The sequence below is a fragment of the Bubalus bubalis genome, chromosome 4 (genome assembly GCF_019923935.1).
Source record: "Bubalus bubalis isolate 160015118507 breed Murrah chromosome 4, NDDB_SH_1, whole genome shotgun sequence".
Lineage (NCBI taxonomy): Eukaryota > Metazoa > Chordata > Mammalia > Artiodactyla > Bovidae > Bubalus > Bubalus bubalis.
In genome coordinates, this window is record NC_059160.1 from 125,509,939 (window position 1) to 125,534,495 (window position 24,557).

At 41.7% G+C, this 24,557-nt stretch overlaps 1 protein-coding gene across 2 annotated transcripts in view; it reads right to left on the minus strand.

Moving 5' to 3' along the window:
• Positions 1-24,557, minus strand: part of PCNX2 (pecanex 2) — a 292,933-nt gene that overhangs the window by 161,674 nt on the left and 106,702 nt on the right. For both annotated transcript variants that reach the window (XM_025284518.3, XM_044942027.2), the window contains 4 exons: positions 10,736-10,845; positions 9,186-9,282; positions 1,357-1,449; positions 429-579 (listed from right to left, as the gene is read on the minus strand). In XM_025284518.3, the coding sequence (XP_025140303.3) occupies positions 429-579; positions 1,357-1,449; positions 9,186-9,282; positions 10,736-10,845 (451 nt within the window). The remainder of the gene's footprint in view (positions 1-428; positions 580-1,356; positions 1,450-9,185; positions 9,283-10,735; positions 10,846-24,557) is intronic.

Here is a 24,557-nt window from a genome sequence, read left to right on the forward strand (position 1 = left end):
TTCTTGTTCTGGGAACATTACTGTACACTTCAAGGTACACAGGCTCTCCTTTATCTACTGTAGTGAAATACACACTTCCCTGGTGGCTCAGATGGTAAAGAATTTGTCTGCAATGCAGTAGACCTAGGTTTGATCCCTGGGTCGGGATGATCCCCTAGAAAAGGGAACGGCAACCCACTCTAGTATTCTCGCCTGGAGAGAATCCCACGGATAGAGAAGACTGGCAGGCTACAGTCCATTGGGTTGCAAAAAGTCGGACACAACTGAGTGACTAACACAACATATACACACACATACAGTAATCTGTACATCACCATATTTAAGGGTACATTTCCACAGCATTAAGTGCATTTGCACAGCTGTGCACACTCTCAGTATAAAGCAGACCTCTCACCACACCCTATTTGTATGAGGGATCCCTTACTCACCTCTCACTTCCCGTTGCTGATACTCTCTGTTTTTAAGGATGGGGTGTGAAATCCACATCCACGGGTGATGCTTGCGCAGCTGGGGGAGCAGGTAGTGGGTTACAAACCCCACGGCTCCAGCCAGGGCAAAGAGCACAATGCTGAGAAAGGGCTGCAACAGAAGATAAGAGTCAGTGTGTAGCTGGGAGTGTGGGGAAGGATGCCTGTCAACAATCCAGAACCTTCCCTGCTCCTCCTAAAGCACACACAGCTAAACTCAGCTCTTGCTTCAGGCCTCTGAAAATTTCTCCCATAGCCCTTGAAACTGGTCTCTGCGTTGAGAACCACCAAGACAGAGTGCACAAGAGGCTGAGGTATTCTGCCCATTAGAATACTTTTTCTTGCTTGTTGTTATTTTTTTTAAAGATGAGATGGAGAATAACAAATTTAGCTAACAGACTTTTCTTCTCTGATAGAAAAGTGAGACAGCAACTGTCCGCAAGAACCTCTAGCCAAAAAATCCCATCTGGCTCACTATACTGTTGTTTTTCCAACTGAAAATTATGTTCCGATAATCTTTTTGGCTCTGTGACTTCCATCTCATTCCTGATTTGGTGAGTCCTCCCTTCTCCACTCTTAGCAGCGAGCTGTGATCCTGTCTTATGACTGTTGACCATCCTCATGGTGGATTCTACAAGATATGCTAACCAAACAATTCCCTGGATGGGAAACAGTAAGGGTAAAACATCTGGATCAACTCTGTGTTGTGGCCCAAAACTCATCTCAGACATAACTCAACACACCTGGATATATTCCTCCATGCTCTCTATTCTTTTCTATTCTTTCTCTGGCTCCACTAACCTATCAATAGCCTGGAGCTGCACAGTGGGCTCTGCTTATTACAGACAATGAGGAGAGGGGAAGAGTGCAAAGCCAAATGGATACATACTCGCAAGGACAGGAACACAGTGCTGGCACTGACGGCAAAGGACAGAACAGCAGCCACCGAGCAGATGATGAGATCCGATTTTAAGATATCCTTCTGTAAACACAAAACAACTGTACAGTTTGCTCTTCTGTGCTTCTCTCAGCAACCTTGGGTCGCCAGGTAAATCGGGTGACAGGATCTTAACCCCTGGATACACTACATCTTCAGACCGTCACTTACCTGATCTATTCCCAATGGCACACGTTGGATGGACCGTTTAGCACCTCCCATGTGGGGAATATCAGGGAAACTAAGGCAGAAGGGGGCAAGAGGAAATGCAGTCTGCCATGAGAAGGCAATGGCACCCCACTCCAGTACTCTTGCCTGGAAAATCCCATGGACGGAGGAGCCTGGAAGGCTGCAGTCCATGGGGTCGCTGAGGGTTGGACGCGACTGAGTGACTTCACTTTCACTTTTCACTTTCATGCATTGGAGAAGGAAATGGCAACCCACTCCAGTGTTCTTGCCTGGAGAATCCCAGGGATGGGGGAGCCTGGTGGGCTGCTGTCTATGGGGTCGCACAGAGTCAGACACGACTGAAGCGACTTAGCAGCAGCATGCCCCTATCCACTAGCCAGGGAGAGAAGATTTTTTACACGTGTAAGAAGCATAAAATTCTTCTTGACAATCGCAGATCAGATGCGAGATGCCCAGGTCTAATAAAGACGGGTAAAGTGCTAATAATCTCCACTGGGCTTTGCCATGGCTTGTATTTTAATGTGTGCACAGCCTAGGCCAGACAGAGGCCTCTTCTGCATTTACTTTCTTCCTTTGCTCCTAAATAGATTTTACATTTTAATTCAGTTAAATGATGTAAAAGCACTTTCCAAATAATTTAAGTATATTTATAATGTACAGAATGAGAGACAGAATGATCTCTGTTCGTTTCCAAGGCAAACCATTCAATATCACAGTAATCCAAGTCTATGCCCCAACCAGTAACACTGAAGAAGCTGACATTGAACGGTTCTATGAAGACCTACAAGACCTTTTAGAACTAATACCCAAAAAAGATTTCATTTTCATTATAGGGGACTGGAATGCAAAAGTAGGAAGTCAAGAAACACCTAGAGTAACAGGCAAATTTGGCCTTGGAATACGGAGTGAAGCAGGGCAAAGACTACTAGAGTTTTGCCAAGAAAATGCACTGGTCATAGCAAACACCCTCTTCCAACAATACAAGAGAAGACTCTATACATGGACATCACCAGATGGTCAACACCAAAATCAGATTGATTATATTCTTTGCAGCCAAAGATGGAGAAGCTCTATACAGTCAGCAAAAACAAGACCAGGAGCTGACTGTGGCTCAGATCATGAACCTCTTATTGCCAAATTCAGACTGAAATTGAAGAAAGTAGGGAAAACCACTAGACCAGTCAGGTATGACCTAAATCAAATCCCTTATGATTATACAGTGGAAGTGAGAAATAGATTTAAGGGCCTAGATCTGATAGAGTACCTGATGAGCTATGGATGGAGGTTCGTGACATTGTACAGGAGACAGGGATCAGGACCATCCCCATGGAAAAGAAATGCAAAAAAGCAAAATGGCTGTCTGGGGAGGCCGCACAAATAGCTGTGGAAAGAAGAGAAGCGAAAAGCAAAGGAGAAAAGGAAAGATATAAGCATCTGAATGCAGAGTTCCAAAGAATAGCAAGAAGAGATAAGAAAGCCTTCCTCAGTGATCAGTGCAAGGAAATAGAGGAAAACAACAGAATGGGAAAGACTAGAGATCTCTTCAAGAAAATTAGAGGTACCAAGGGAACATTTCATGCAAAGATGGGCTCGATAAAGGACAGAAATGAAATGGACCTAACAGAAGCAGAAGATATTAAGAAGAGGTAGCAAGAATACACAGGAGAACTATACAAAAAAGATCTTTATGACCCAGATAATCACAATGCTGTGATCACTCACCTAGAGCCAGACATCCTGGAATGTGAAGTCAAGTGGGCCTTAGAAAACATCACTACGAACAAAGCTAGTGGGGGTGATGGAATTCCAGTTGAGCTACTTCAAATCCTGAAAGATGATGCTGTGAAAGTGCTGCACTCAATATGCCAGCAAATTTGGAAAACTCAGCAGTGGCCACAGGACTGAAAAAGGTCAGTTTTCATTCCAGTCCCAAAGAAAGGCAATGCCAAAGAATGCTCAAACTACCGCACAACTGCACTCATCTCACACGCTAGTAAAGTAATGCTCAAAATTCTCCAAGCCAGGCTTCAGCAATATGTGAACCGTGAACTTCCTGATGTTCAAGCTGGTTTTAGAAAAGGCAGAGGAACCAGAGATCAAATTGCCAATGTCCACTGGATCATGGAAAAAGCAAGAGAGTTCCAGAAAAACATCTATTTCTGCTTTATTGACTATGCCAACGCCTTTGACTGGGTGGATCACAATAAACTGTGGGAAATTATCCAAGAGATGGGAATACCAGACCACCTGACCTGCCTCTTGAGAAACCTGTATGCAGGTCAGGAAGCAACAGTTAGAACTGGACATGGAACAACAGACTGGTTCCAAATAGGAAAAGGAGTACGTCAAGGCTGTATATTGTCACCCTGCTTATGTAATTTATATGCAGAGTACATCATGAGAAACGATGGGCTGGAAGAAGCACAAGCTGGAATCAAGATTGCTGGGAGAAATATCAATAACCTCAGATATGCAGATGACACCACCCTTATGACAGAAAGTGAAGAGGAACTCAAAAGCCTCTTGATGAAAGTAAAAGAGGAGAGTGAAAAGTTGGCTTAAAGCTCAACATTCAGAAAACTAAGATCATGGCATCCGGTCCCATCACTTCATGGGAAATAGATGGGGAAACAGTGGAAACAGTATCAGACTTTATTTTTGGGGGTTCCAAAATCACTACAGATGGTGACTGCAGCAATGAAATTAAAAGACGCTTACTGCTTGGAAGGAAAGTTATGACCAACCTAGATAGCATATTCAAAAGCAGAGACATTACTTTGCCAACAAAGATCCGTCTAGTCAAGGCTACGGTTTTTCCAGTGGTCATGTATGGATGTGAGAGTTGGACTGTGAAGAAGGCTGAGCGCTGAAGAATTGATGCTTTTGAACTATGGTGTTGGAGAAGACTCTCTGAGAGTCCCTTGGACTGCAAGGAGATCCACCCAGTCCATTCTAAAGGAGATCAGTCCTGGGTGTTCTTTGGAAGGACAGCTAAAGCTGAAACACCAATACTTTGGCCACCTCATGCAAAGAGTTGACTCATTGAAAAAGACTCTGATGCTGGGAGGGATTGGGGGCAGGAGGAGAAGGGGACGACAGAGGATGAGATGGCTGGATGGCATCACCGACTTGATGGACAAGAGTTTGAGTGAACTCCAGGAGTTGGTGACGGACAGGGAGGCCTGGCGTGCTGCAATTTATTGGGTCACAAAGAGTCAGACAAAACTGATCGACTGAACTGAACTGTACAATTCAGATATTAGAATTGGTATTGAAAATCCATGGAAATGATTACTTTGTTGCTGTTAAGTTCAATCCTGGAGAGAATTTGCTTGCATTCCCCTGGCACAGCGGAGCGTGGAACAGATTCCTTCTGGTTCACCCTTCCGCTGAGAGTGGGCTTGGTGTTCCAGCATGATGAGTGAATGATCTCCCCTTTGTGGCTACCTTGGCAAGCTTTCACTTCTCTTCCCCACAGCTGGAGGGCTGAAAACTGAGGCTCAAGGTCCCCTGATTAGGTAGATATGAAGGTTCCCTTGTTCACTCATCTGACTTAATAATTCCTTATTATTTCATCAAATTTTTAGTCACACTTAAGAAAGATTTTTTTCTTTTATTTTATTGAAATATAGTTAATTTATAATGTCACATTAATTTCAGGTGTACCACAAAGTGATTTTATTTAGTATAAATCTTCATTTTCAGGTTCTTTTCCCTTATAAATTATTACAAATTATTGAGTATCATTCCCTGTGCTATATGGTAGATCCTTATTTATTATCTGTTTTACATAGAGTAGTGTGTATATGTTAGTCCCATCCTCCTAAAAAAGAGTTTTTTATATTTTATTCAGAATTTTAAGTATTAATCAACAGGATCTGATTGTAATAATTTAGCCTGCCATAATATCAGAGATGGAAAAGTCTCATTTGATCTCTCTTCCCCTTTCTCTAACTTACTTTAGTGTTTAAAGAGGGATTAGCACATAAAATTCTCTTTTCCTTCCCATTGCTAAACAACTACCTTAGTATCATACATTCAATAATCAATTCTTGATTGTGACATTTAATTCTCACATCACACAGTCATATAAATAATTTGTCACCTCTCTGTGTTTAACTGATTCACTAATCCCACCCTCTAATCTTGGATTAGTCGCATATTTTTTTCTGATCACTCAATCTTTATAATGTACTCTTACACCTCAAAGTGCTAAATTCCTTTCTTATTCTTCTTTTTCAGATTTTTAAAACTATTATTAACTTCTATACTTCTAAATGAACCTTTAGAATTATTTCCCCAAGTTTTGAATAGAATTCCTTTAGAACTGTTTTGAACTATATTAAATCCATAAATTTATTAGAGAGATTTGACATTTAATAAATTTCAGGCTTCTCATGAAAAATCAGGTTATATCTGTTTATCACCACTTTCAGCCTTCATTTACATTTTAATAGACTGCTGTAGCTTTCTCTATTTCTGATACTACTTGTTAAAATCATTTCTATTATCAATTGATATGTTTTGTTACTACTGTGAGTTCAATCATGTTTTCATCATGTGTTCTACGGTTATCTCTAATGTGTTAAAATGCTTTTGCTTTTCTAACTTTTTATGTCTCTGGTGGTATTTATGAATTTTCTTATCATAGTTGATATAAGCTTTCTATGCATTTTGCGTGCATATAATAACATATCGATAACCTACTTTTTTTTTTCTCTTTCAGGACCTATACTTGCCAGAACTTCTAAAACAACACTCAGAGTTTTGTTGCCTATTTTAATGATGAACCCATATGTGTTTAGCTAATAAGTATATTAGATCTCAGTACACTGAACATTTTAAAGTCTCTGTGGCATTTTATGTAGCACTTCATGCCCTAAACCTTTAAAAAGAAACTTAAGAAGCCCTGGTCCAACACTACAAACCCAGCAGATTTAGACAGCATTGGACTCAAAAAACCTAGATGATACGACCAATTGTTTAAAAGAAGTAATCTGGATAACACACATAAAATTTAGATAACTTTGTTTGTTGTTTCTAGATGTCATAAAAGTAACAAATCTGAATGTGATGGGAAAAAGTGTTGAAAGTGATGAAAATGAGGGTAAAGATGGAAAGACCATGCTAACGAGGCATACGGAAAAAGACTAACCAGGCAAACCACTCGTGCAAAGTTTACGTTTTATTAACTACTGAACTCTGGTAATAAACTTTGTGAACATAACTTGTGTTGCTCATATGGAGTAAACCCACTGCTAGAGCTCTGGGTATCTCCATTTCTAGATCAATGTCCCTTAAAGCAGCCTGTAGGGCACCTGATCAAAATCACCTGGGTGGACAGTCTCATAACATGTAGATTCCCCAGGGCAAGTGAATCAGAATAGGAAGAAGGGCTGGAAAACTGAGCATATCATGTTTCCTAGGGACTTCTCATATAAACTAAAATGTAAGGAAGAGAAAGAGACAGACAGACAGACAGGCATAGGGAAAGAGAAAGAGAATAAGACAGCCAGCTGCTGCTGCTAAGTCGCTTCAGTCGTGTCCGACTCTGTGCAACCCCATAGTTGGCAGCCAGAGAGAGACATAAAGAAACAAAATCAAGAGGGAAATTTCCTTGCACTAGGAAATAAATGGTATTACATCACAAAAAACTATAAAAGCTGAATCTGAAAGTCCCTTTAAAATATTATAATTAGATGAGAAATCTTTTCAGAGAAATGAACACACACATCATATTAAATCACCTACAAGTTATGTGCTCTACATTGTACAAAGCATTTCAAATAATACTAAAATCAAGTGAGGCAACACCTAACCTGTCACAGCTAATCATACTAATGAAATGCTATCTGTGTATGCTAGGCAAATTTCTCATTGGATTTCACTGTAATTCACAGATTATTTTACTGCAATAAATCAGAAAACATCGTCATCATTCATGAAACCAAGGGGGGGTAGTTATTTCACAGATATCCATGGGAAACTCTTGGGCTGACTCAGGCCACCCTATCACTTCTATAGAAATTAATCTGGGAGTGTGAGTTTGATCTCATGCCTATAATTTTCCTGATATAAATAACAGAGGTCTGGTTGACACTACATTTGGATGTCAAGTGTCTTCTTTCTTTGTCAGCTGGCACCTCATCAGTCCCGGAAGCTTCACCTCACCCCCTGCTTTTAAGCGTGTCTCAGCCCTAAAATTAATGACACAATTACACAGTGCTGAATGTCAATTACATCTCAATAAAACTGGAAGTAAACGTTAAATTCAATAATTAACAAACACTTATTCCTAGTAAGTGATTTGTGTTTTGATTCCCTGAAGTAACCAATGCTCAGTGCTTTAGCTTGAACACTAACCACACCCAAAGGCACAGAGGTCTGAGTATGAATTCTTTTAAATGCTATCGTGTTGGCTATAATTCTTGCACATTGTCTCAAAATGGTGAATTGCAATTTAACTCATCTAAATTCAGTGGAATGCACTGAGCCCCCACTAGGCCTGAGGCACTGGTGCTGTGGTGCATGCGTGCGTGCTCAGTCACTAAGCTGTGTCCAACTCTTTGCGCTCCCATGGACTAGAGCCCAGAGACCAGGACAAATGAGATTCATCTCCTGGCTGGAGGAGCTTGCAATCAATATCCCATTAAATGGTTTTCGTTTGATCTGTTATTCCTAAAGAAAAAAACAAATAAAAAAAACACATACAGGAAAAGCAAGACTGGGAGGCAGCAGACTTCTCCAAGCTCAGTACTCAAGTTGGAGATTATCTAATCAATGAGCTTTGCTTTTCAAACTATTAAGGTTTGTAAGTTGATACCAAAGAGATACACCTGCTCAAAGGGTATCTGAAACTGCCCCCAAGCCATTTCCCTGGTGAACAAAGAAGCAATATTATTCTTTTACAGCCTTTATTTCCTTTCTTCCTTCATTTCCTCCTCCTTTTCCTCTTCTGTGCTCCAACCAATATGGCGGCCTCTTCCACAAAATCCTAGCATGCAGGCTGTCACTTCAATCACGTCTGACTCTGCAATCATATGGACCATAGCCCACCCTGGCTCCTCTGTCCATGGGATTCTCCAGACAAGAATACTAGAGTGGGTTGCCATGCCCTCCTCCAGGGGATTTTCCAAACCCAGGGATAGAACCCAGGTCTCTTATGTCTCCTGCATTGGCAAGTGGGTTCTTTACTACCTGGGAAGCCCACAACATCCTAGCCATAAGTCTAAAGCCCAAGGGTCCCTCCCAAAGGATGCCCAGATGTCAACCTTGAATCAAAATACACAGGAAAGAATGCCTTGAATTCAGCAGGAGACAGAGGCAGAAGATGCAGAGAGGACTGCAGTTTGGCTGAACGTTTAATGGGCAAGCTTTATTCATGGCCATGCTGCCTGCTATTTGGGGCCTGTAGTGCGTGGAGCTGTCTGAAGGTGGATCATTTGAATATACAGGCAAATTGCATTAGATCAAGTGAATACCTGTGGCAGGTGTGCACAGCATCTGCCTTCCTTGAGCAGGCAGCTCAACAGTTTACTTCACACCAAGCCAAGCGATGCTCCCTCATACATTACACAGCACAAATGTCTTACCACGGAATCTTTCATCTTCATGGGCAGAGGGTCTGAAGCTAACTCTTCTAGATTTTGATGTAAAAATTTATGAAACAATTTGCAGTGAATAAAGGACCTGAAAATGGAAAAAATACACAGGTTTTACTTTTCAAAATATGTCCCTTAAAAAAAATACAGAATCTCGGGCCCAACTCTAGACCTGAATCAGATTCTGCAGTGTAACAGGATCCTCAGGTGATTCCCGTCATATTAAAATTCAAGAAATACTGCTCTAGTCTAAAAAAAAGATGTGCCTATTTCAAAGTCTGAGGGAAACAGCTTCACCTTTGATCTCACACTCACAAAGGAAAAAGCCAGTATTCTCTCCTTTAAATTGTTCACAATGTAGAAAAAGAGGAGTGTGTGCAGGTGATCATAAAGACAATGGGTGGATTTTCAAATTCCATCCAGATTAAAGCTGTCCACAGCAGGTATGGGTACCATTGACCAACTTGAGCTAGCTAAGCTCACAGAGATTCTTTATTTCAGCCAGCCCTCAATATGGTAAAATATTTGTTAAGAAAATCTGGGCAAACGATATTTAAATTTTCCAATTTTCCACATCTTTCATCTTGCTGCACCTGACAGCCTAAAATTATCATTTTTTCTGCTCCCCCAAAACACTTATATCCGTTTTTATAACTTAAGTCAGTATCTCCCTTGTGTTAGTCCCTCAGTCGTGTCCAAGTCTTTGTGACTCCATGAACTGTAGCCCACCAGGCTCTTCTGTCCATGGAATTCTCTAGGCAAGAACACTAGAGTGGGTGTGCCATTTCCTTCCCCAGGGGATCTTCCCTATCCAGGGATCGAATCTAGGTCTCTGCAGCTCCTGTAAATGTGGTCAAATGAGATGGTTGATACCTCACTGAATTGATTGACTGGTACCCGAAATGATGGCATCACCTGAAGGGTTTTCAGGTCCAAAGTGCATATTTATCAAAGACTTAAAAGATACAAAGAAAGGAAAGATTTGAAGGTATATTTTCTAGTGACTAAGGGTTATTATTAAACACATTTTAAAACTTTGGCACAGACTTCACTTTAAATCCAGAGGGCACTGGCCATACTAAGAACAAAAAGCAACAAAACAAAACCTTTCCTTCTAGAGATGCAAGTCTAGTCTCCCCAGGGTAGACTTTATAGCCCTGGCATAAAGGCAGTGATGCCACTTCATGGACCCAGAGAGACTACTTGTCAAGTTGGTGCCTCTCATACAACTCCCCAAGGGAAGGTCAAAGACAGTGCCCGGGTACAAGAGGACATCTATCCCTGGATTTTTGAGTTTTACTCCAAAAGCACCAAGGCCAAGGTTCAGTGTGTCCTTGAACTTGACCTCTGGTTTTCATTCATTTCTGGTTATTCCGGGGTTTCTCCCACCATCACCCAGGGACCAGCCGGTTTAACAGGGAAAGAATTCAAGCACCCTGAGCACTGGATGAGAGGGTGAGGCTGCAGGGCTAGTGGACAGCTCTGTGTGTATGTGTGTGTGTGTGTGTATGTGTGTGTGTGTGCGTGTGTGTGTTACTCACAGGAGCACAGAGGGGTCGCTGCTCTGCCTGCTCAGATGGTAGGAAAGTGCAACTAAGAGGCCACAGAAAGCTGAGAACAGCGCCGGGATGTGCTGCGTGCTCCAGGGTTCCTGAGCAAAAGATCAGAGAGCCAAGTCATTCCACGGCTGGGTGTGGAAGAGCAGGATCGCATTCCAGAACATACATAGCCGGCCCCACCAAGGTCCAGCTGGATAGACATGGTGCTCTGGGATCATTCCCACCAGTGGACAGGCAAGCACCTGATGGCTCCTGGAAATCTTGCCTGTGAATGTACCAGCATTGATTTTGAGGGGGCATTTCAAAGAAATTGTACACATCTATAAGAATATATTAACTTCATCTTTTCTGAAATTAAGTACAGGATTTTTATAAGATGGAACATTAATCACATGTTACTGCTTTTGAATTCAATACAATACTTAATAACTATAGAGATTATATTTATTAATATTTATTTAATCAATGGTTTAAAAGGGAGGGAGTGCATGTGAACTCAGTCACTTCAGTCATGCTCAATTCTTTGTGACCCTATGGACTGTAGCACACCAGGCTCCTCTGTCCATGGGATTCTGCAAGAAAGAATACTGGAGTGGGTTGCCAAGATCCTCCTCCAGGGGATCTTCCCGACCCAGGGATTAAATCTGCGTCTCCTGTGGATGTGTCAATATGGCATAAGAAACCAAATCAACTAGTGGACTGAGCCTCAGTGAAGAAAAAAATGGCTCAAAAGGAAAACAGCAAGATACTTCACAATTAATTGGATTATCAGCCCAGATGCCAATAATTGAGGCACTGCACCCAGGGCAAAGAAGAGACGCGGGGAATATGTGTTCCCACTGTGAGCAGCACGGTGATCTGGGACGGAGGTCTCCTTCCTGATAGAAGCATCATGTCTTTTACACAAGGAAGGAAACCTCTGTATATTCAGCCTTTTCAGCCTCCAAGAGAATCTGCCGATGGCTTCCAAAAGCTGGACCGAGGAAAAGACTCCAAGACTGCTCCCTTAAGATTTTGATCCCTTAACTCACCGAGTGCGTTATTTGATAAGGACAAATTGTTCATTTTACTTAAAATCAAAAATACAAGTGACTGAGTGAAGTGTGCTCAGATTATACTTGTAACTACTCAGATGGGCTGAAGGGGTTAATGTTATACTGGGTACAGACAGGGGTTTCAGTTTCACAGGTCTCTCCCTCCTAGACATTAAAATGCATTCCTTCTGTCTCTGCCCCAGCCAAGGTCCGGCACCTGGAGAGCAGCATCTAGAAGGAACTGAAGGCACCCAGCCTCTCGGGGGCTGCAGAGCTGTAGTGGAGCAGTCAGGAGGCAAGGCAGGGCACTGACCCACCTCCAGGCGTCCAGTCTCCACCAAGGGCTCCTCCAAGCTCTCAGATCAGTGTTTTCAGGGCTGGCACAGGGAGTCTCTGGGGTCCTCAAGGCTCCACGGCTTCATCTGTTATTTTCCTGATTCTTCCCATCAATTTTGCCAACAAATTCCAGAGCAGTGAGAAAAGCATTCTCTGCCTTCCTCTTCTCTTCCCTTTGGAGTCAGCAAAGCGCCCTCTCACCCCTCTCTTCCCATGCCCAGAAATGGGGTACTTCCTTCTTTCTCGGGCTGACCCACTCTTCATGCCTATGAAGTCTTCCTCTTAGTCCACATACATCCCTGACATGGAGGACAGACATCCTCTCTTTTTAAAATGCATTTATTTTAATTGGAGGCTAATTAGTTTACAATATTGTACTGGCTTTTGCCATACATTGACATGAATCAGCCATAGGTGTACATGTGTTCCCCATCCTGAACCCCCCTCCCACCTCTCTCCCCATCCCATCCCTCAGGGTCATCCCAGTGCACTGGCCCTGAGCACCCTGTCTCATGCATTGAACCTGGACTGACAATCCATTTCACATATGGTAATATACATGTTTCAATGCTATTCTCTCAAATCATCCCATCCTAGCCTTCTCCCACAGAGTCCAAAAGTTTTTTCTTTACATCTGTGTCTCTTTTGCTGTCTTGCATATAGGGTCATCGTTACCATCTTTCTAAATTCCATATATATGCATTAATATACTGTATTAGTGTTTTTCTTTCTGACTTACTTCAGTCTGTATAATAGGCTCCAGTTTCATCTACCTCATTAGAACTGATTCAAATGCATTCTCTTTAATAGCTGAGTAATACTCCATTGTGTATATGTACCACAGCTTTCTTATCCATTCATCTGCTGATGGACATCTAGGTTGCTTCCATGTCCTGGCTATTATAAACAGTGCTGCAATGACATTGGGTTACATGTGTCTCTTTCAATTCTGGTTTCCTCAGTTGTGTATGCCCAGCAGTGGGATTTCTGGGTTGTATGGCAGTTCTATTTCCAGTTTTTTTTAAGGAATCTCCACACTGTTCTCCATAGTGGCTCTACTACTTTGCATTCCCACCAACAGTGTAAGGGGGTTTCCTTTCCTCCACACCCTCTCCAGCATTTACTGCTTGTAGGCTTTTTGATGGCAGCCATTCTGACCTCATTGTGGTTTTGATTTGCATTGCTCTGATCATGAGTGACATTGAGCATCTTTTCATGTGTTTGTTAGCCATCTGTATGTCTTCTTTGGAGAAATGTCTGTGTAGTTCTTTGGCCCATTTTTTGATTGGGTCATTTATTTTTCTGGAATTGAGCTGCAGGAGTTGCTTGTATATTTTTGAGATTAATTCTTTGTTAGTTGCTTCATCTGCTATTTTTTTCTCCCATTCTGAAGGCTGTCTTTTTGCCTTGCTTATAGTTTCCTTCGTTGTGCAAAAGCTTTTAAGCTTAATTAGGTCCCATTTGTTTATTTTTGCTTTTATTTCCATTACTCTGGGAAGTGGGTCATAGAGGATCCTGTGTGATTTATGTCAGAGTGTTTTGCCTATTTTCTCCTCTAGAAGTTTTATAGTTTCTGGTCTTACATTTAGATCTTTAATCCATTTTGAGTTTATTTTTGTCTATAGTGTTAGAAAGTGTTCTAGTTTCATTCTTCTACAGGTGGTTGACCAGTTTTCTCAGCACCACTTATTAAAAAGATTGTCTTTTCTCCATTGCATATTCTTGCCTCCTTTGTCAAAAATAAGGTGTCCATAGGTGCATAGATTTATTTCTGGGCTTTCTATTTTGTTCCATTGATCTATATTTCTGTCTTTGTGCCAGTACCATGCTGTCTTGATGACTGTAGCTTTGTAGTATAGCCTGAAGTCAGGCAGGTTGATTTCTCCAATTCCCTTCTTTCTCAAGACTGCTTTGGCTACTTGAAGTTTTTTGTATTTCCATAAAAATTGTGAAATTATTTGTTCTAGTTCTCTGAAAAATACTGTTGGTAGCTTGATAGGGGTTGCATTGAATCTATAAATTGCTTTGGGTAGTATACTCATTTTCACTATATTGATTCTTCCAATCCATGAACATGGTATATTTCTCCATCTATTTGTGTCATCTTTGATTTCTTTCACCGGTGTTTATAGTTTTCTATATATAGGTCTTTTGTTTCTTTAGGTAGATTTATTCCTCTATGGTTTTTCCTGTGGTCATGTATGGATGTGAGAGTTGGACTGTGAAGAAGGCTGAGCACCGAAGAATTGATGCTTTTGAACTGTGGTGTTGGAGAAGACTCTTGAGAGTCCCTTGGGCTGCAAGGAGATCCAACCAGTCCATTCTGAAGGAGATCAGCCCTGGGATTTCTTTGGAAGGAATGAGGCTAAAGCTGAAACTCCAGTACTTTGGCCATCTCATGCGAAGAGTTGACTCATTGGAAAAGACTCTGATGCTGGGAGGGATTGGGGGCAGGAGGAGAAGGGGACGACAGAGGATGAGATGGCTGGATGGCATCACTGACTCGATGGAGGTGAGTCTGAGTGAACTCTGGGAGTTGGTGATGGACAGGGAGGCCTGGCGTGCTGCGATTCATGGGGTCGCAAAGAGTCGGACACGACTGATGGACTGATCTGATCTGATCTTATTCTTTGTGTTGCAATAGTGAATGGAATTGTTTCCTTAATTTCTATTTCTGTTTTCTCTTTGTTAGTGTATAGGAATGCAAGGGATTTCTGTGTGTTAATTTTATATCCTGCAACTTGACTATATTCATTGATTAGTTCTAGTAATTTTCTGGTGGTGTCTTTAGGGTTTTCTATGTAGAGGATCATGTCATCTGTAAACGGTGAGAGTTTTACTTCTTCTTTTCCAATCTGGATTCCTTTTATTTCTTTGTCTTCTCTGATTGCTGTGGCTAAAACTTCCAAAACTATGTTGAATAGTAGTGGTGAGAGTGGGCACCCTTGTCTTGTTCCTGACTTTAGGGGAAAAGCTTTCAGTTTTTCACCATTGAGGATAATGTTTGCTGTGGGTTTATCATATATGGCTTTTATTATGTTGAAGTATGTTTCTTCTATGCCTGCTTTATGGAGGCTTTTTTATCATAAATGGATGTTGAATTTTGTCAAAGGCTTTCTCTGCATCTATTGAGATAATCATATGGTTTTTATCTTTCAATTTGTTAATGTGGTGTATCACATTGATTGATTTGCAAATATTGATGAATCCTTGCATCCCTGGGATAAAGCCCACTTGGTCATGATGTATGATCTTTTTAATATGCTGTTCAATTCTGTTTGCTAAAATTTTGGTAAGGATTTTTGCATCTATGTTCATCAGTGATACTGGTCTGTAGTTTTCTTTTTTTTAATTGGTCCCTACTGCCCTGCCTGGTTGGATGGCATCACTGACTCAATGGACATGAGTTTGAGCAGACTCAGGGCAATAGTGAAGGACAGGGAAGCCTGCTATGCTGCAGTTCATGGGGCTGCAAAGCATCTGATATGACTTAGCAACTGAACAAAAACTGCCCTGCCTATAAAGATGAAGAGGTTGCTGACATCTTTATGAAACTAACATGATATTGTAAACCAACTAGCTGTCAATAAAGTAGCTGTTCAACTAGCTGTCAATAAAGTAAAATAAAAATGCAAAGGTACCCCCCCTCAGTTACCCTGCAAAGCCAGGGTGCTCTCTCCTCTCCTCAAGTGCCCCCATCAGCCTTGTAGGAGGCTCTTGACCTGCCACTGCTTCTGTCACGTGGGGCATCTCCTCACAGCACAGGCTTCAAGGTGATCCGACATGGATTTGGATCCTAGTCCTGCCAGGGATGAGCTGTGTGGCCTTGGTTAAGTTACTTTACATCTCTGAACACTGTGTTAGCTTGCTGTTCTTCAGAAAATAACACATACACAAGGGTTGCTGCAAGGGTACTTTTCTATACACCTGGCCATTTTTAAAAGTTGTTGGTTATGAGATGTTCAACGCAGGCTGTACTTGGTGACTGGTACCCAGTGCTCTGTGCCAGACTGTCTTGGGCTGTTCCCTCTCCTTCTATCCACAGTCAGCTGGTCCTAATGTGTTATCGATGCACCTTGCAACACACCCTCAATTGGTCCTTTCCTTTCATTGCATCCAACTGGGTCAGCTGTCCATTGCCTCATTCCAGGGCTATTGTTAACCACTTCATAATGGGAAGATCTAACGATGGTCTCCACATCCCTCCCCACAACACTCCTCACTCCATTGACCCCATGATTCATCCCCCTTGTAATAAAAGAGTGGACCTCCTCCCATAAAATGCAAATCAGTCACATGATTGCCCTCAATCAGTATTTTTCAGAGATTCTTATTGCCTACCAAATAATCTACTCCACAGGAAGCTAATAAGCCAACTAGGATCTGGCCCAAGCTCAACTCTTCAGCCTCCCTCCACAGATTTAGGAGAGTCACAGCAGCAAAACCATAAAGATGTGTTGCCTCCTGCCCCCACCACCCCACCTTCATATACAACATTTCATCTGCCCAGAGAGTTCTTCCACAAGGAACCAAGTTCATTCCCCTCTGCCTGGTGAACTCCTATTCATGCTTCAGTGCCCAGTATAAAAAGTCCCACCTCGTTGGTGCAATCTCCCTGACTTCCCAGACAAATAGAAGCTCTCCCCTTGCATCAGAACCATCTTTAATACACATCTACATCAGTTTTTAAGATATATTAGTCCTGTTACTCGTGGGCATGGGTAGGACTTGCCCTCTCGGGATTCCCTGGGAAGGGGCAGTTTGCATCTCCCTTGACCTGTACTTGGCACCAATGTTACCACATCAACCCATCCTTGAGAGAATGACTACACAATTACAGTTTTCATGATTACATTCATCCCTCTTCTATGACCCCTGTGAAAAAAATGTTTCAACAAGGAAAGAGGGTCGGGCTGGGAGTGAGTGGGAGGGAGGCTCAAGAAGGAGGGGATATATGTATATTTAAAGCTGATTCACATTGTTTAGCAGAAAGTAGCACTACACTGTAAAGCAAATATCCTCCAATTAAAAAAAAGAAAAAGAAATATTCTTGTGCAGTTCACTACCTTCAATATCACCTTGGCAGAAAGGATTTCAATAATAAACATATACAAAACATTGTATAGATTTTAAAAAAAGAAGGTGAAGAAAATAGGTAGCTTAGATCAAATGTGGGCCCGGCAGTGAAATGCCACAGAAATGAGAGACTATCGGAGCAAAGATATCTCATGACCTTAAAACTAATTTTTTTCATTCCAACCACACGCGCAATGACAGACAATTTATTCTGGAACTTGGGAGTTTTAGTCTTTCTTGAAAGTTCATTCATCCAACATTCATTGGCCACCTTCCAGGTGCCAGGCACCAAGGAGCACAACTCTGCGGAGAACAGCACAGGTGTCGAGGGAGGGAAGAATACAAGTAATTGTGATGAGGAGTGACAGGCAATGGACAGGGAAGTGCCTGGTGCTGGGTGCTCACTGGGCAGAAAGCAGAGGTTCCAGTGAGTCCAGAGAGTGGCGTTTAAGTGGAGCTTCACACAGAAGAAATGTGGAGAATACCGTCCTTCCCCTGCAGTGGCTTCTGGGAGGACCAAGCTGGGCTCTGGGGGCACTGGGGGTGCATGGAGCTGACCCCTGCCATCCTTACCTATACTCTTCCTCTCCCTGCTCTGGACACCCACCTGCACCTTCTCCTCTTTCATCTCATACTTGGTCGTTACAAAAACATGGACAAAAAGTTTTCCAAAAGAGAAACCTGCTAAACGCCACTTGCTCCCTCTGATTTCTCTGTGCTTGCCTCTTTGCATGTTTAATTCACAATTTCGTGAAGGCAGAGGGCTTCCTTTCAAATGCAGCCCATTAAGAATGCAAAAAGGAAAAAATCACTATGAGAAGGATTTAGTAACCATGACCATGAAAATAATGGTCCCTGAAAGGAACAAGGAGAAACAAGTCAGGGGAATATATGTCAGCAGAAGTGGATTCCAGGCTCATCACTTCCTGGAATGAATGATTCTGTGAAAGGGACTTAGTGGTTCAGCTTCTGCTTCTGTAAAAAGGTGACAATAACATCCTGAAATACCGCTGCAATGCCTTAATGATATTTGAAACGGCCTTCTATGCTGCAAAGTAGTATGCTGATGTTAGTTTTTTATTAATTGGAAAAGAAAGGGCACCCATGATGGATGGTCTTTGCAGACAATAATTTAAAGTGAAACTAAATATACTTAAATAATTAAGTTTACCTACTTTTATTCACCCAATACCCTTATCTAATTCTTCTCTCATTTACTCTCTACTTAATTAAATCTCTGCAGTGCAAACGTGAAAGGACAGCTCCTAGTACTGAGGGACTCTCCCTCTTTAGCTACTAAACTAGCAGTCGGTAGGCAAGAGAACAGGAGGCAAAAATATCTAATGGGAAATAGTGGAGTTAGAGGGGAGGGACATTGCCCCCATTCCTTCTACTTCTTAGCATTTATCTCAGCTTGTCACTACAGGTCTGTATAAAGATCATTTGATTAATCTGTGATCCCTCCATTGGGTCGAGCCCGTTGACAGCAGAGACTCATGTTTTACTCCAGTGTTTTCTGAACACTCTGTGCAGGGCCCAGGCCCTGAAAGGCCCTTAATAAATATGTATGGTACCAATGCCCTGGATTTGAGCAACTGTTACTTCCTTATTCTGTGATGCAGACCCAAGAAGGGAACTGCCCGGATCATTTTATTTAGGTATCTACAAGAACACAGAAGGTTGGTTTTTCCCAGTGCAGAGCACTAGTTAAAAGCATGGGCTCTGGGGCAGGACTGCCGGTTCCCTCTCAACTCTGCTGATTATCAGCACAAAGATACTGGGCAACCTTTTAAGCCTCAGTTTCCTTTTTGGGTGCTGCTAGTGGTAAAGACTTTCCCTGGTGGCTCAGATGGTAAAGAATCTGCCTGCAACGCAGGAGACCTGGGTTCAATCCCTGGATCAGGGAGATCCCCTGGAAAAGGGAATGGCAACCCACTCCGGTATTCTTGCCTGGAGAATTCCATGGACAGAGGAACCTGGTGGGCAAAGAAGCCACCTGACGATGCAGAAGACATAAGAGATAGGATCATTTGTTAGATGAACAGCTCTGTGGCCACAGGGACAGGACAGAAGGGACAGTATTTCCTTTAACAATGTAAAAATGAGATGATGCTAGAGTGGCACACTTATTCTTCCAAGAAGCAGAGTGAGATGAAGGTTGGCAAGGAGTTCAAATTCCAGGTGTGGCTGTGCGTATTTTCTACCCCAACCTCAGATCCTCACGCAACTCTTCCCAGAAAGAACCTAGGCTCCCCTGAGCTTGGGCAGACTGCAAAAAGACAGACCACCTGGATCTCCCTAAGCTTTCTACTGGCAACACCCTCAAGCTCCAAGTTCTTCGCTTTGTTCATTTTTTCAACAGATGCAGTTATATCATATATAAAATAGGAGGCAAATTTCTCAGGAAATCATGGCTAGAAAGACTATTTGGATATACATGAGTTATATTTTCATGTTTAGAATGCCAACATTTGCAAAGCCATGCCATCTTTAGGAAAGATTATTTTCTATTTGGAAGAGGTCTTCTTAAGTGAGAATATCATCCCTTCAAATTACAAATCAAATAATAAAATAGAGAGAATGGAAGAGACTCACTCAAAGTGGCAAGATCGGGACCAAGCCCCTACTTCAGTGCACTGTATCACCCTAAACACTTCTACAGCCAACTGTGCAAAGTGTGTGGACATCTCATGACTTCCAATTTCAAAAGGCTGGGTATCACTATAACTGATAGAAGTTCCCAGCTTTCGAGATTGTTTCATTATTGTATCTCTGCCATTCAGTAGTGTTGGACATCTTTTTAGATAACTGCCTGTTTTAGGGTTTGTTATAACACATGGTAGGGTGATAGCCCAAAGGAAGAAGTTATTTGAGAGGGGCTCAGAGGCAGATTTCTAAAGGCCTGCCTAAAGAGTTTGGTTGCAAAGGAATGAACTTGGGAAGAGCATATTCCAAGTCATGCAAGGGTATAATTCTTCAAGGCTGTATGAACCTGCATTCAAGCATGGCCTGGGTATGCTACAGAATGTATACAGCTAGGTTAATTCTAAAGGTACCATTCTAACTCACAGACTTAGAGAATGAATTTATGGTTACCAGGGGCGAAGGATAGTTTGGGATTGACATGTACACACTGCTATATTTAACATGGATAACCAACAAGGACCTACTGGATAGCACAGGAAACTGCTCAGTGTTATGTGGCAGCGAGGATGGGAGGGGAGTCTAGGGGAGAATGGATACATGTTTATGTATGGCTGAGCTCCTTTGCTGTCCAAATGAAACTATCACAAAAGTTGTTATACTCCAATATAAAATAAGAAGTTTAAAATAAAAAAATTAAAAATAAAAAAGATTTTAAAAGGTACCACTCTCAAACATATATGAAGTTCACAGGAAGATTAAGCATGCAGAAAATACACTGAAGGGAAATAACCTTTATGGTTTATCAACCCCAAACTTTCTGCACTGGGAAGAGAGACAGCTGGGAGCCACTGACTCTGAAGATAAAAGTAAAGGAAATAATCTTTGACATCAGCAAGGGAATCTGGATGTAATTTAAGGAAAAACTTCCTGACATTGATGACTCTATAAAGTACAATTAGGGAAACATTAGCATTTCCTTTTCCCAATTATTTTAAAACACAGATATTTTCCATGGAGAGTTAAGAGGCAAGCTTGCCTGAGAAAGAAGGAAGAAGAAACCTGATGAAAATATCTCTTCTTATGCTTTCACTGCATAGGAATATACTGCTTTAACAGCTCTGCAATTTAACACACACACAACTAAATAAACAAACTGAGAACAAGACGGAACTATTCAGGATCATTTTACATAATTGAGATTTGTGGTGGAGGGAACACAGCAAGATAAAATGGCTTTGTCCATTTCTTGCATTCCTTTCTCCTTAATCTGACAATCCCCCTCCAGGCTGTTCAGTCCCAAGTCACCACACCTACTACTCCCTCCAGGGCCCTGGCTTGCCTCCCTGTCCAGGCTCTTTGGGCAGGTCTGCCCTGGGCAGGTGGGAACCCTGTAAAAGACTAACTGTGGGATGGATGGGGCTTTCCACAGACTCAGGAGCAGCTAAAGAGCCAAACTTCTAGCAGGAGTTGAGCCTGTCAAGTTCAGAAATATAGTTAAAAAAAAAAAAAAATGCATTTGCGAACGTTTATATTTTTTAATTTTTAAAATGTATTTTAATAAATAAATTATTTATTTGGCCACACCATGCAGCATGTGGGATCTTAGTTTCCCAAACTAGGGATTGAACCCCTGTCTCCTGCAGTAGAAGCAGGGAGTCTTAACCACTTGATCACTAGGGAAGTCCCAGGATATTTTAATTTTAATTTTGGGATAGAGCAGAAAACATTGGCACTTGAGGAAGATCAGAACCACAGACCTAAAGAAGGATTTTGAAAGAAAATGATCAAATGCACTGGGTATTTTATCTGAAAGGTTTAGTTCATTGATCAAATACTCTTATTTCTACAAAGAGAAGTGAAAAGGAAGAGAGGAGATGCTGACTGTGGATTTTTAAAAATATAGTAGAACACCCGACATTTGTATATTTTAAATTTACATGTATGTCTTGAATTTTATATAACTATATAAAATTTATTTTACTCACACACATATATACACAAATATACACAGACACACAAATACACACACCACACACACACACACATATATATATATACACACACAAATACATATATTTTGAGGGACAGAGATAAGATTTTAAACCTATTATGCACTGATATGAAGTGTATATTACATGACAGTTTGCTTCAAAAATCAATGTCCCTAATTTGCTTTGAGAGGAGTCTCATGGGCCCCTGAATTGGGAATGATATGGATTGATGAGTGCTGGCTTCATAAAACTCCCACAGGTTTTGAAATATTTTTATGAGGTAGAAATAAAACTGTCTAATAGTCCTACAATTCTGTGTTAGATTTCATATGCATTTGGGAATTCTTTTGATGAAAACGCATAAGGAAGTTCAGCTTTGTATGAAAGTACCTCTCTAAAGAGAATCCTAGCTTCAGCATTTTTTTCCTGCAAAATCTGAGACATCTCTATGATGGAATTTACAGGGCAAACAGAGTTTGGTCATAAAGAGAAGCAAATGGACCAGATTTCACTTTGCTATGCCCTTCATATCAGATTCACACACTTGTTTTAAGGGAAAAGCAATAGATTTTTCTTAGCCCATTAAACATCAGGGCATTTCTGAATCCAGGTTTTCATATATCCTAGAATAAGACCTAGATCATATCACTTTGATATAAGTCCTATTTCTAGGACTATTTTGACATGAATCTTATATTGAAATAAAAGAAACTCGGTGCCCCTGAAGTACCAGAAAAATCAGATTCTGTTTATATCTCACGGGCATGGGTCACCATGCAACTGGCGGGCACTTCTGAGTGTGCACTGGGCACCTCCAAAGCCCCCCAGCACATTCCAAAAAGCTCATCCCACAGCAGCCCCTGTTGACATCCCCGATGGTCCCGGAATACCCAGGGGGCAGCCCCAGGGCCTAACAATGAGCTTAATTCATAACAGCCAGTAAATATGTGTTCAGTAAGTAAATAAATGATCACATTAACAAATACTATGAGTAAGACTTCACTGTCTCCTTAAAGGTTTTCCTTATTTCATACTTTTTTTCATTTCAGTGAAAAAACAGCATATGTTTATAATTCAAGACTATTTTAATGGGGCTTTCCCGCTAGTCTAATGGTTAGGAATCAGCATTTCCACTGCAGGGTGCCTGCCTTCAATCACTTGGGAAAATAAGATCCCACAAGCTACACGGTGTGGTTAAAAAAAGCCAATTTGACCTTTAAGAATAGGTACTGGGGGAAAATGAGCTCATTCACTAGCAAGAAAGACTGACAGGTACTACCCAACATAGATAAATGTAGATAAATAAGCACATACACACACGGACTTTCTGGAAAATATTGACTGGTGGCTCAGTGGTAAAGAATCTACCTGCCAATGCAGGAGATGTGAGCGATACGGATTTGATCCCTGGATTGGGAAGATACCCTGGGGAAGGCAATGGCAACCCACTCCAGCATTCTTGCCTGGAAAATCCCGTGGATGGAGGAGCCTGGAAGGCTACAGTCCATGAAGTTCCAAAGAGTCAAACATGACTTAGTGACTAAACAAACAAACAAAACCACCCAACATAGATACATATAGATAAATAAGCACACAAACACACATACACACAAACTTTCTGGAAAATACTGCCATTTACCTTCCTTCTCATAGCCCTCTTCTCTGTCACCTGCATTTATTCAATCCAAAAGTTTATAGAGTATCTTTTAGGCAACAGTGGACTTTTTATAGAATATGAAAGAAACATATATAAACCATAGTCACGACCTTTAGGACAAAGGTCAAACTAGGGGTGAAGAAAAGAACTTAGGAACAACATCAATGAAAATAGAACTGATGTATCAAGCAAGAGCTTGACTAGCCACCTGACATACACTGCCATGTTCAGACTGTAGCCCACCTTTAAAGGCAGGGGTCACATTTTAAACATGAGGAAACAGAGGCTTCTACTGTACTAGTTATTGTGGGAGTATCTGTATTTCCCACAGAACTAATTATATTCAAATAGATAAGAATCGACATGAACACCAAAAGGAAAATATTGCCCACAGAATTTTGGAAGAGAGAAAGATAGACTCCCACTGGCATGGCCAGGACTAGCATAGTTTTGCATCTCTACTGGGACCACCACTGCTCATAGGGCAGCCTGGAATTCTTTTCCACCCACGTTCCCCTCTCCCCATCCACCACTCTACAAACTGGACAGCCACCAAATCCTACCAATGCTGATTTCACTACACTTCCTGGATTTGACCCTTTTAAACTCTGTTCAGTTCAGTTCAGTTGCTCAGTCGTGTCCAACTCTTTGCGACCCCATGAATCGCAGCACGCCGGGCCTCCCTGTCCATCACAAACTCCCGGAGTTCACTCAGACTCAGGTCCATCGAGTCAGTGATGCTATCCAGCCATCTCATCCTCTGTCGTCCCCTTCTCCTCCTGCCCCCAGTCCCTCCCAGCATCAGAGTGTTTTCCAATGAGTCAGCTCTTCGCATGAGGTGGCCAAAGTACTGGAGTTTCAGCTTCAGCATCATTTCCTCAAAAGAAATCCCAGGGCTCATCTCCATCGGAGTTTGTTTCCAGATGTACTACTATTAACAGCATCACCATTATGTTCATCGGCATCATCACCATCAATTAATTATGCTATTAATAATACTTTCTGTTTGTGTTGGTTTTCTACTGCAGTGCAACAAATCCGCACAAACAGTGGGTTAAACGACA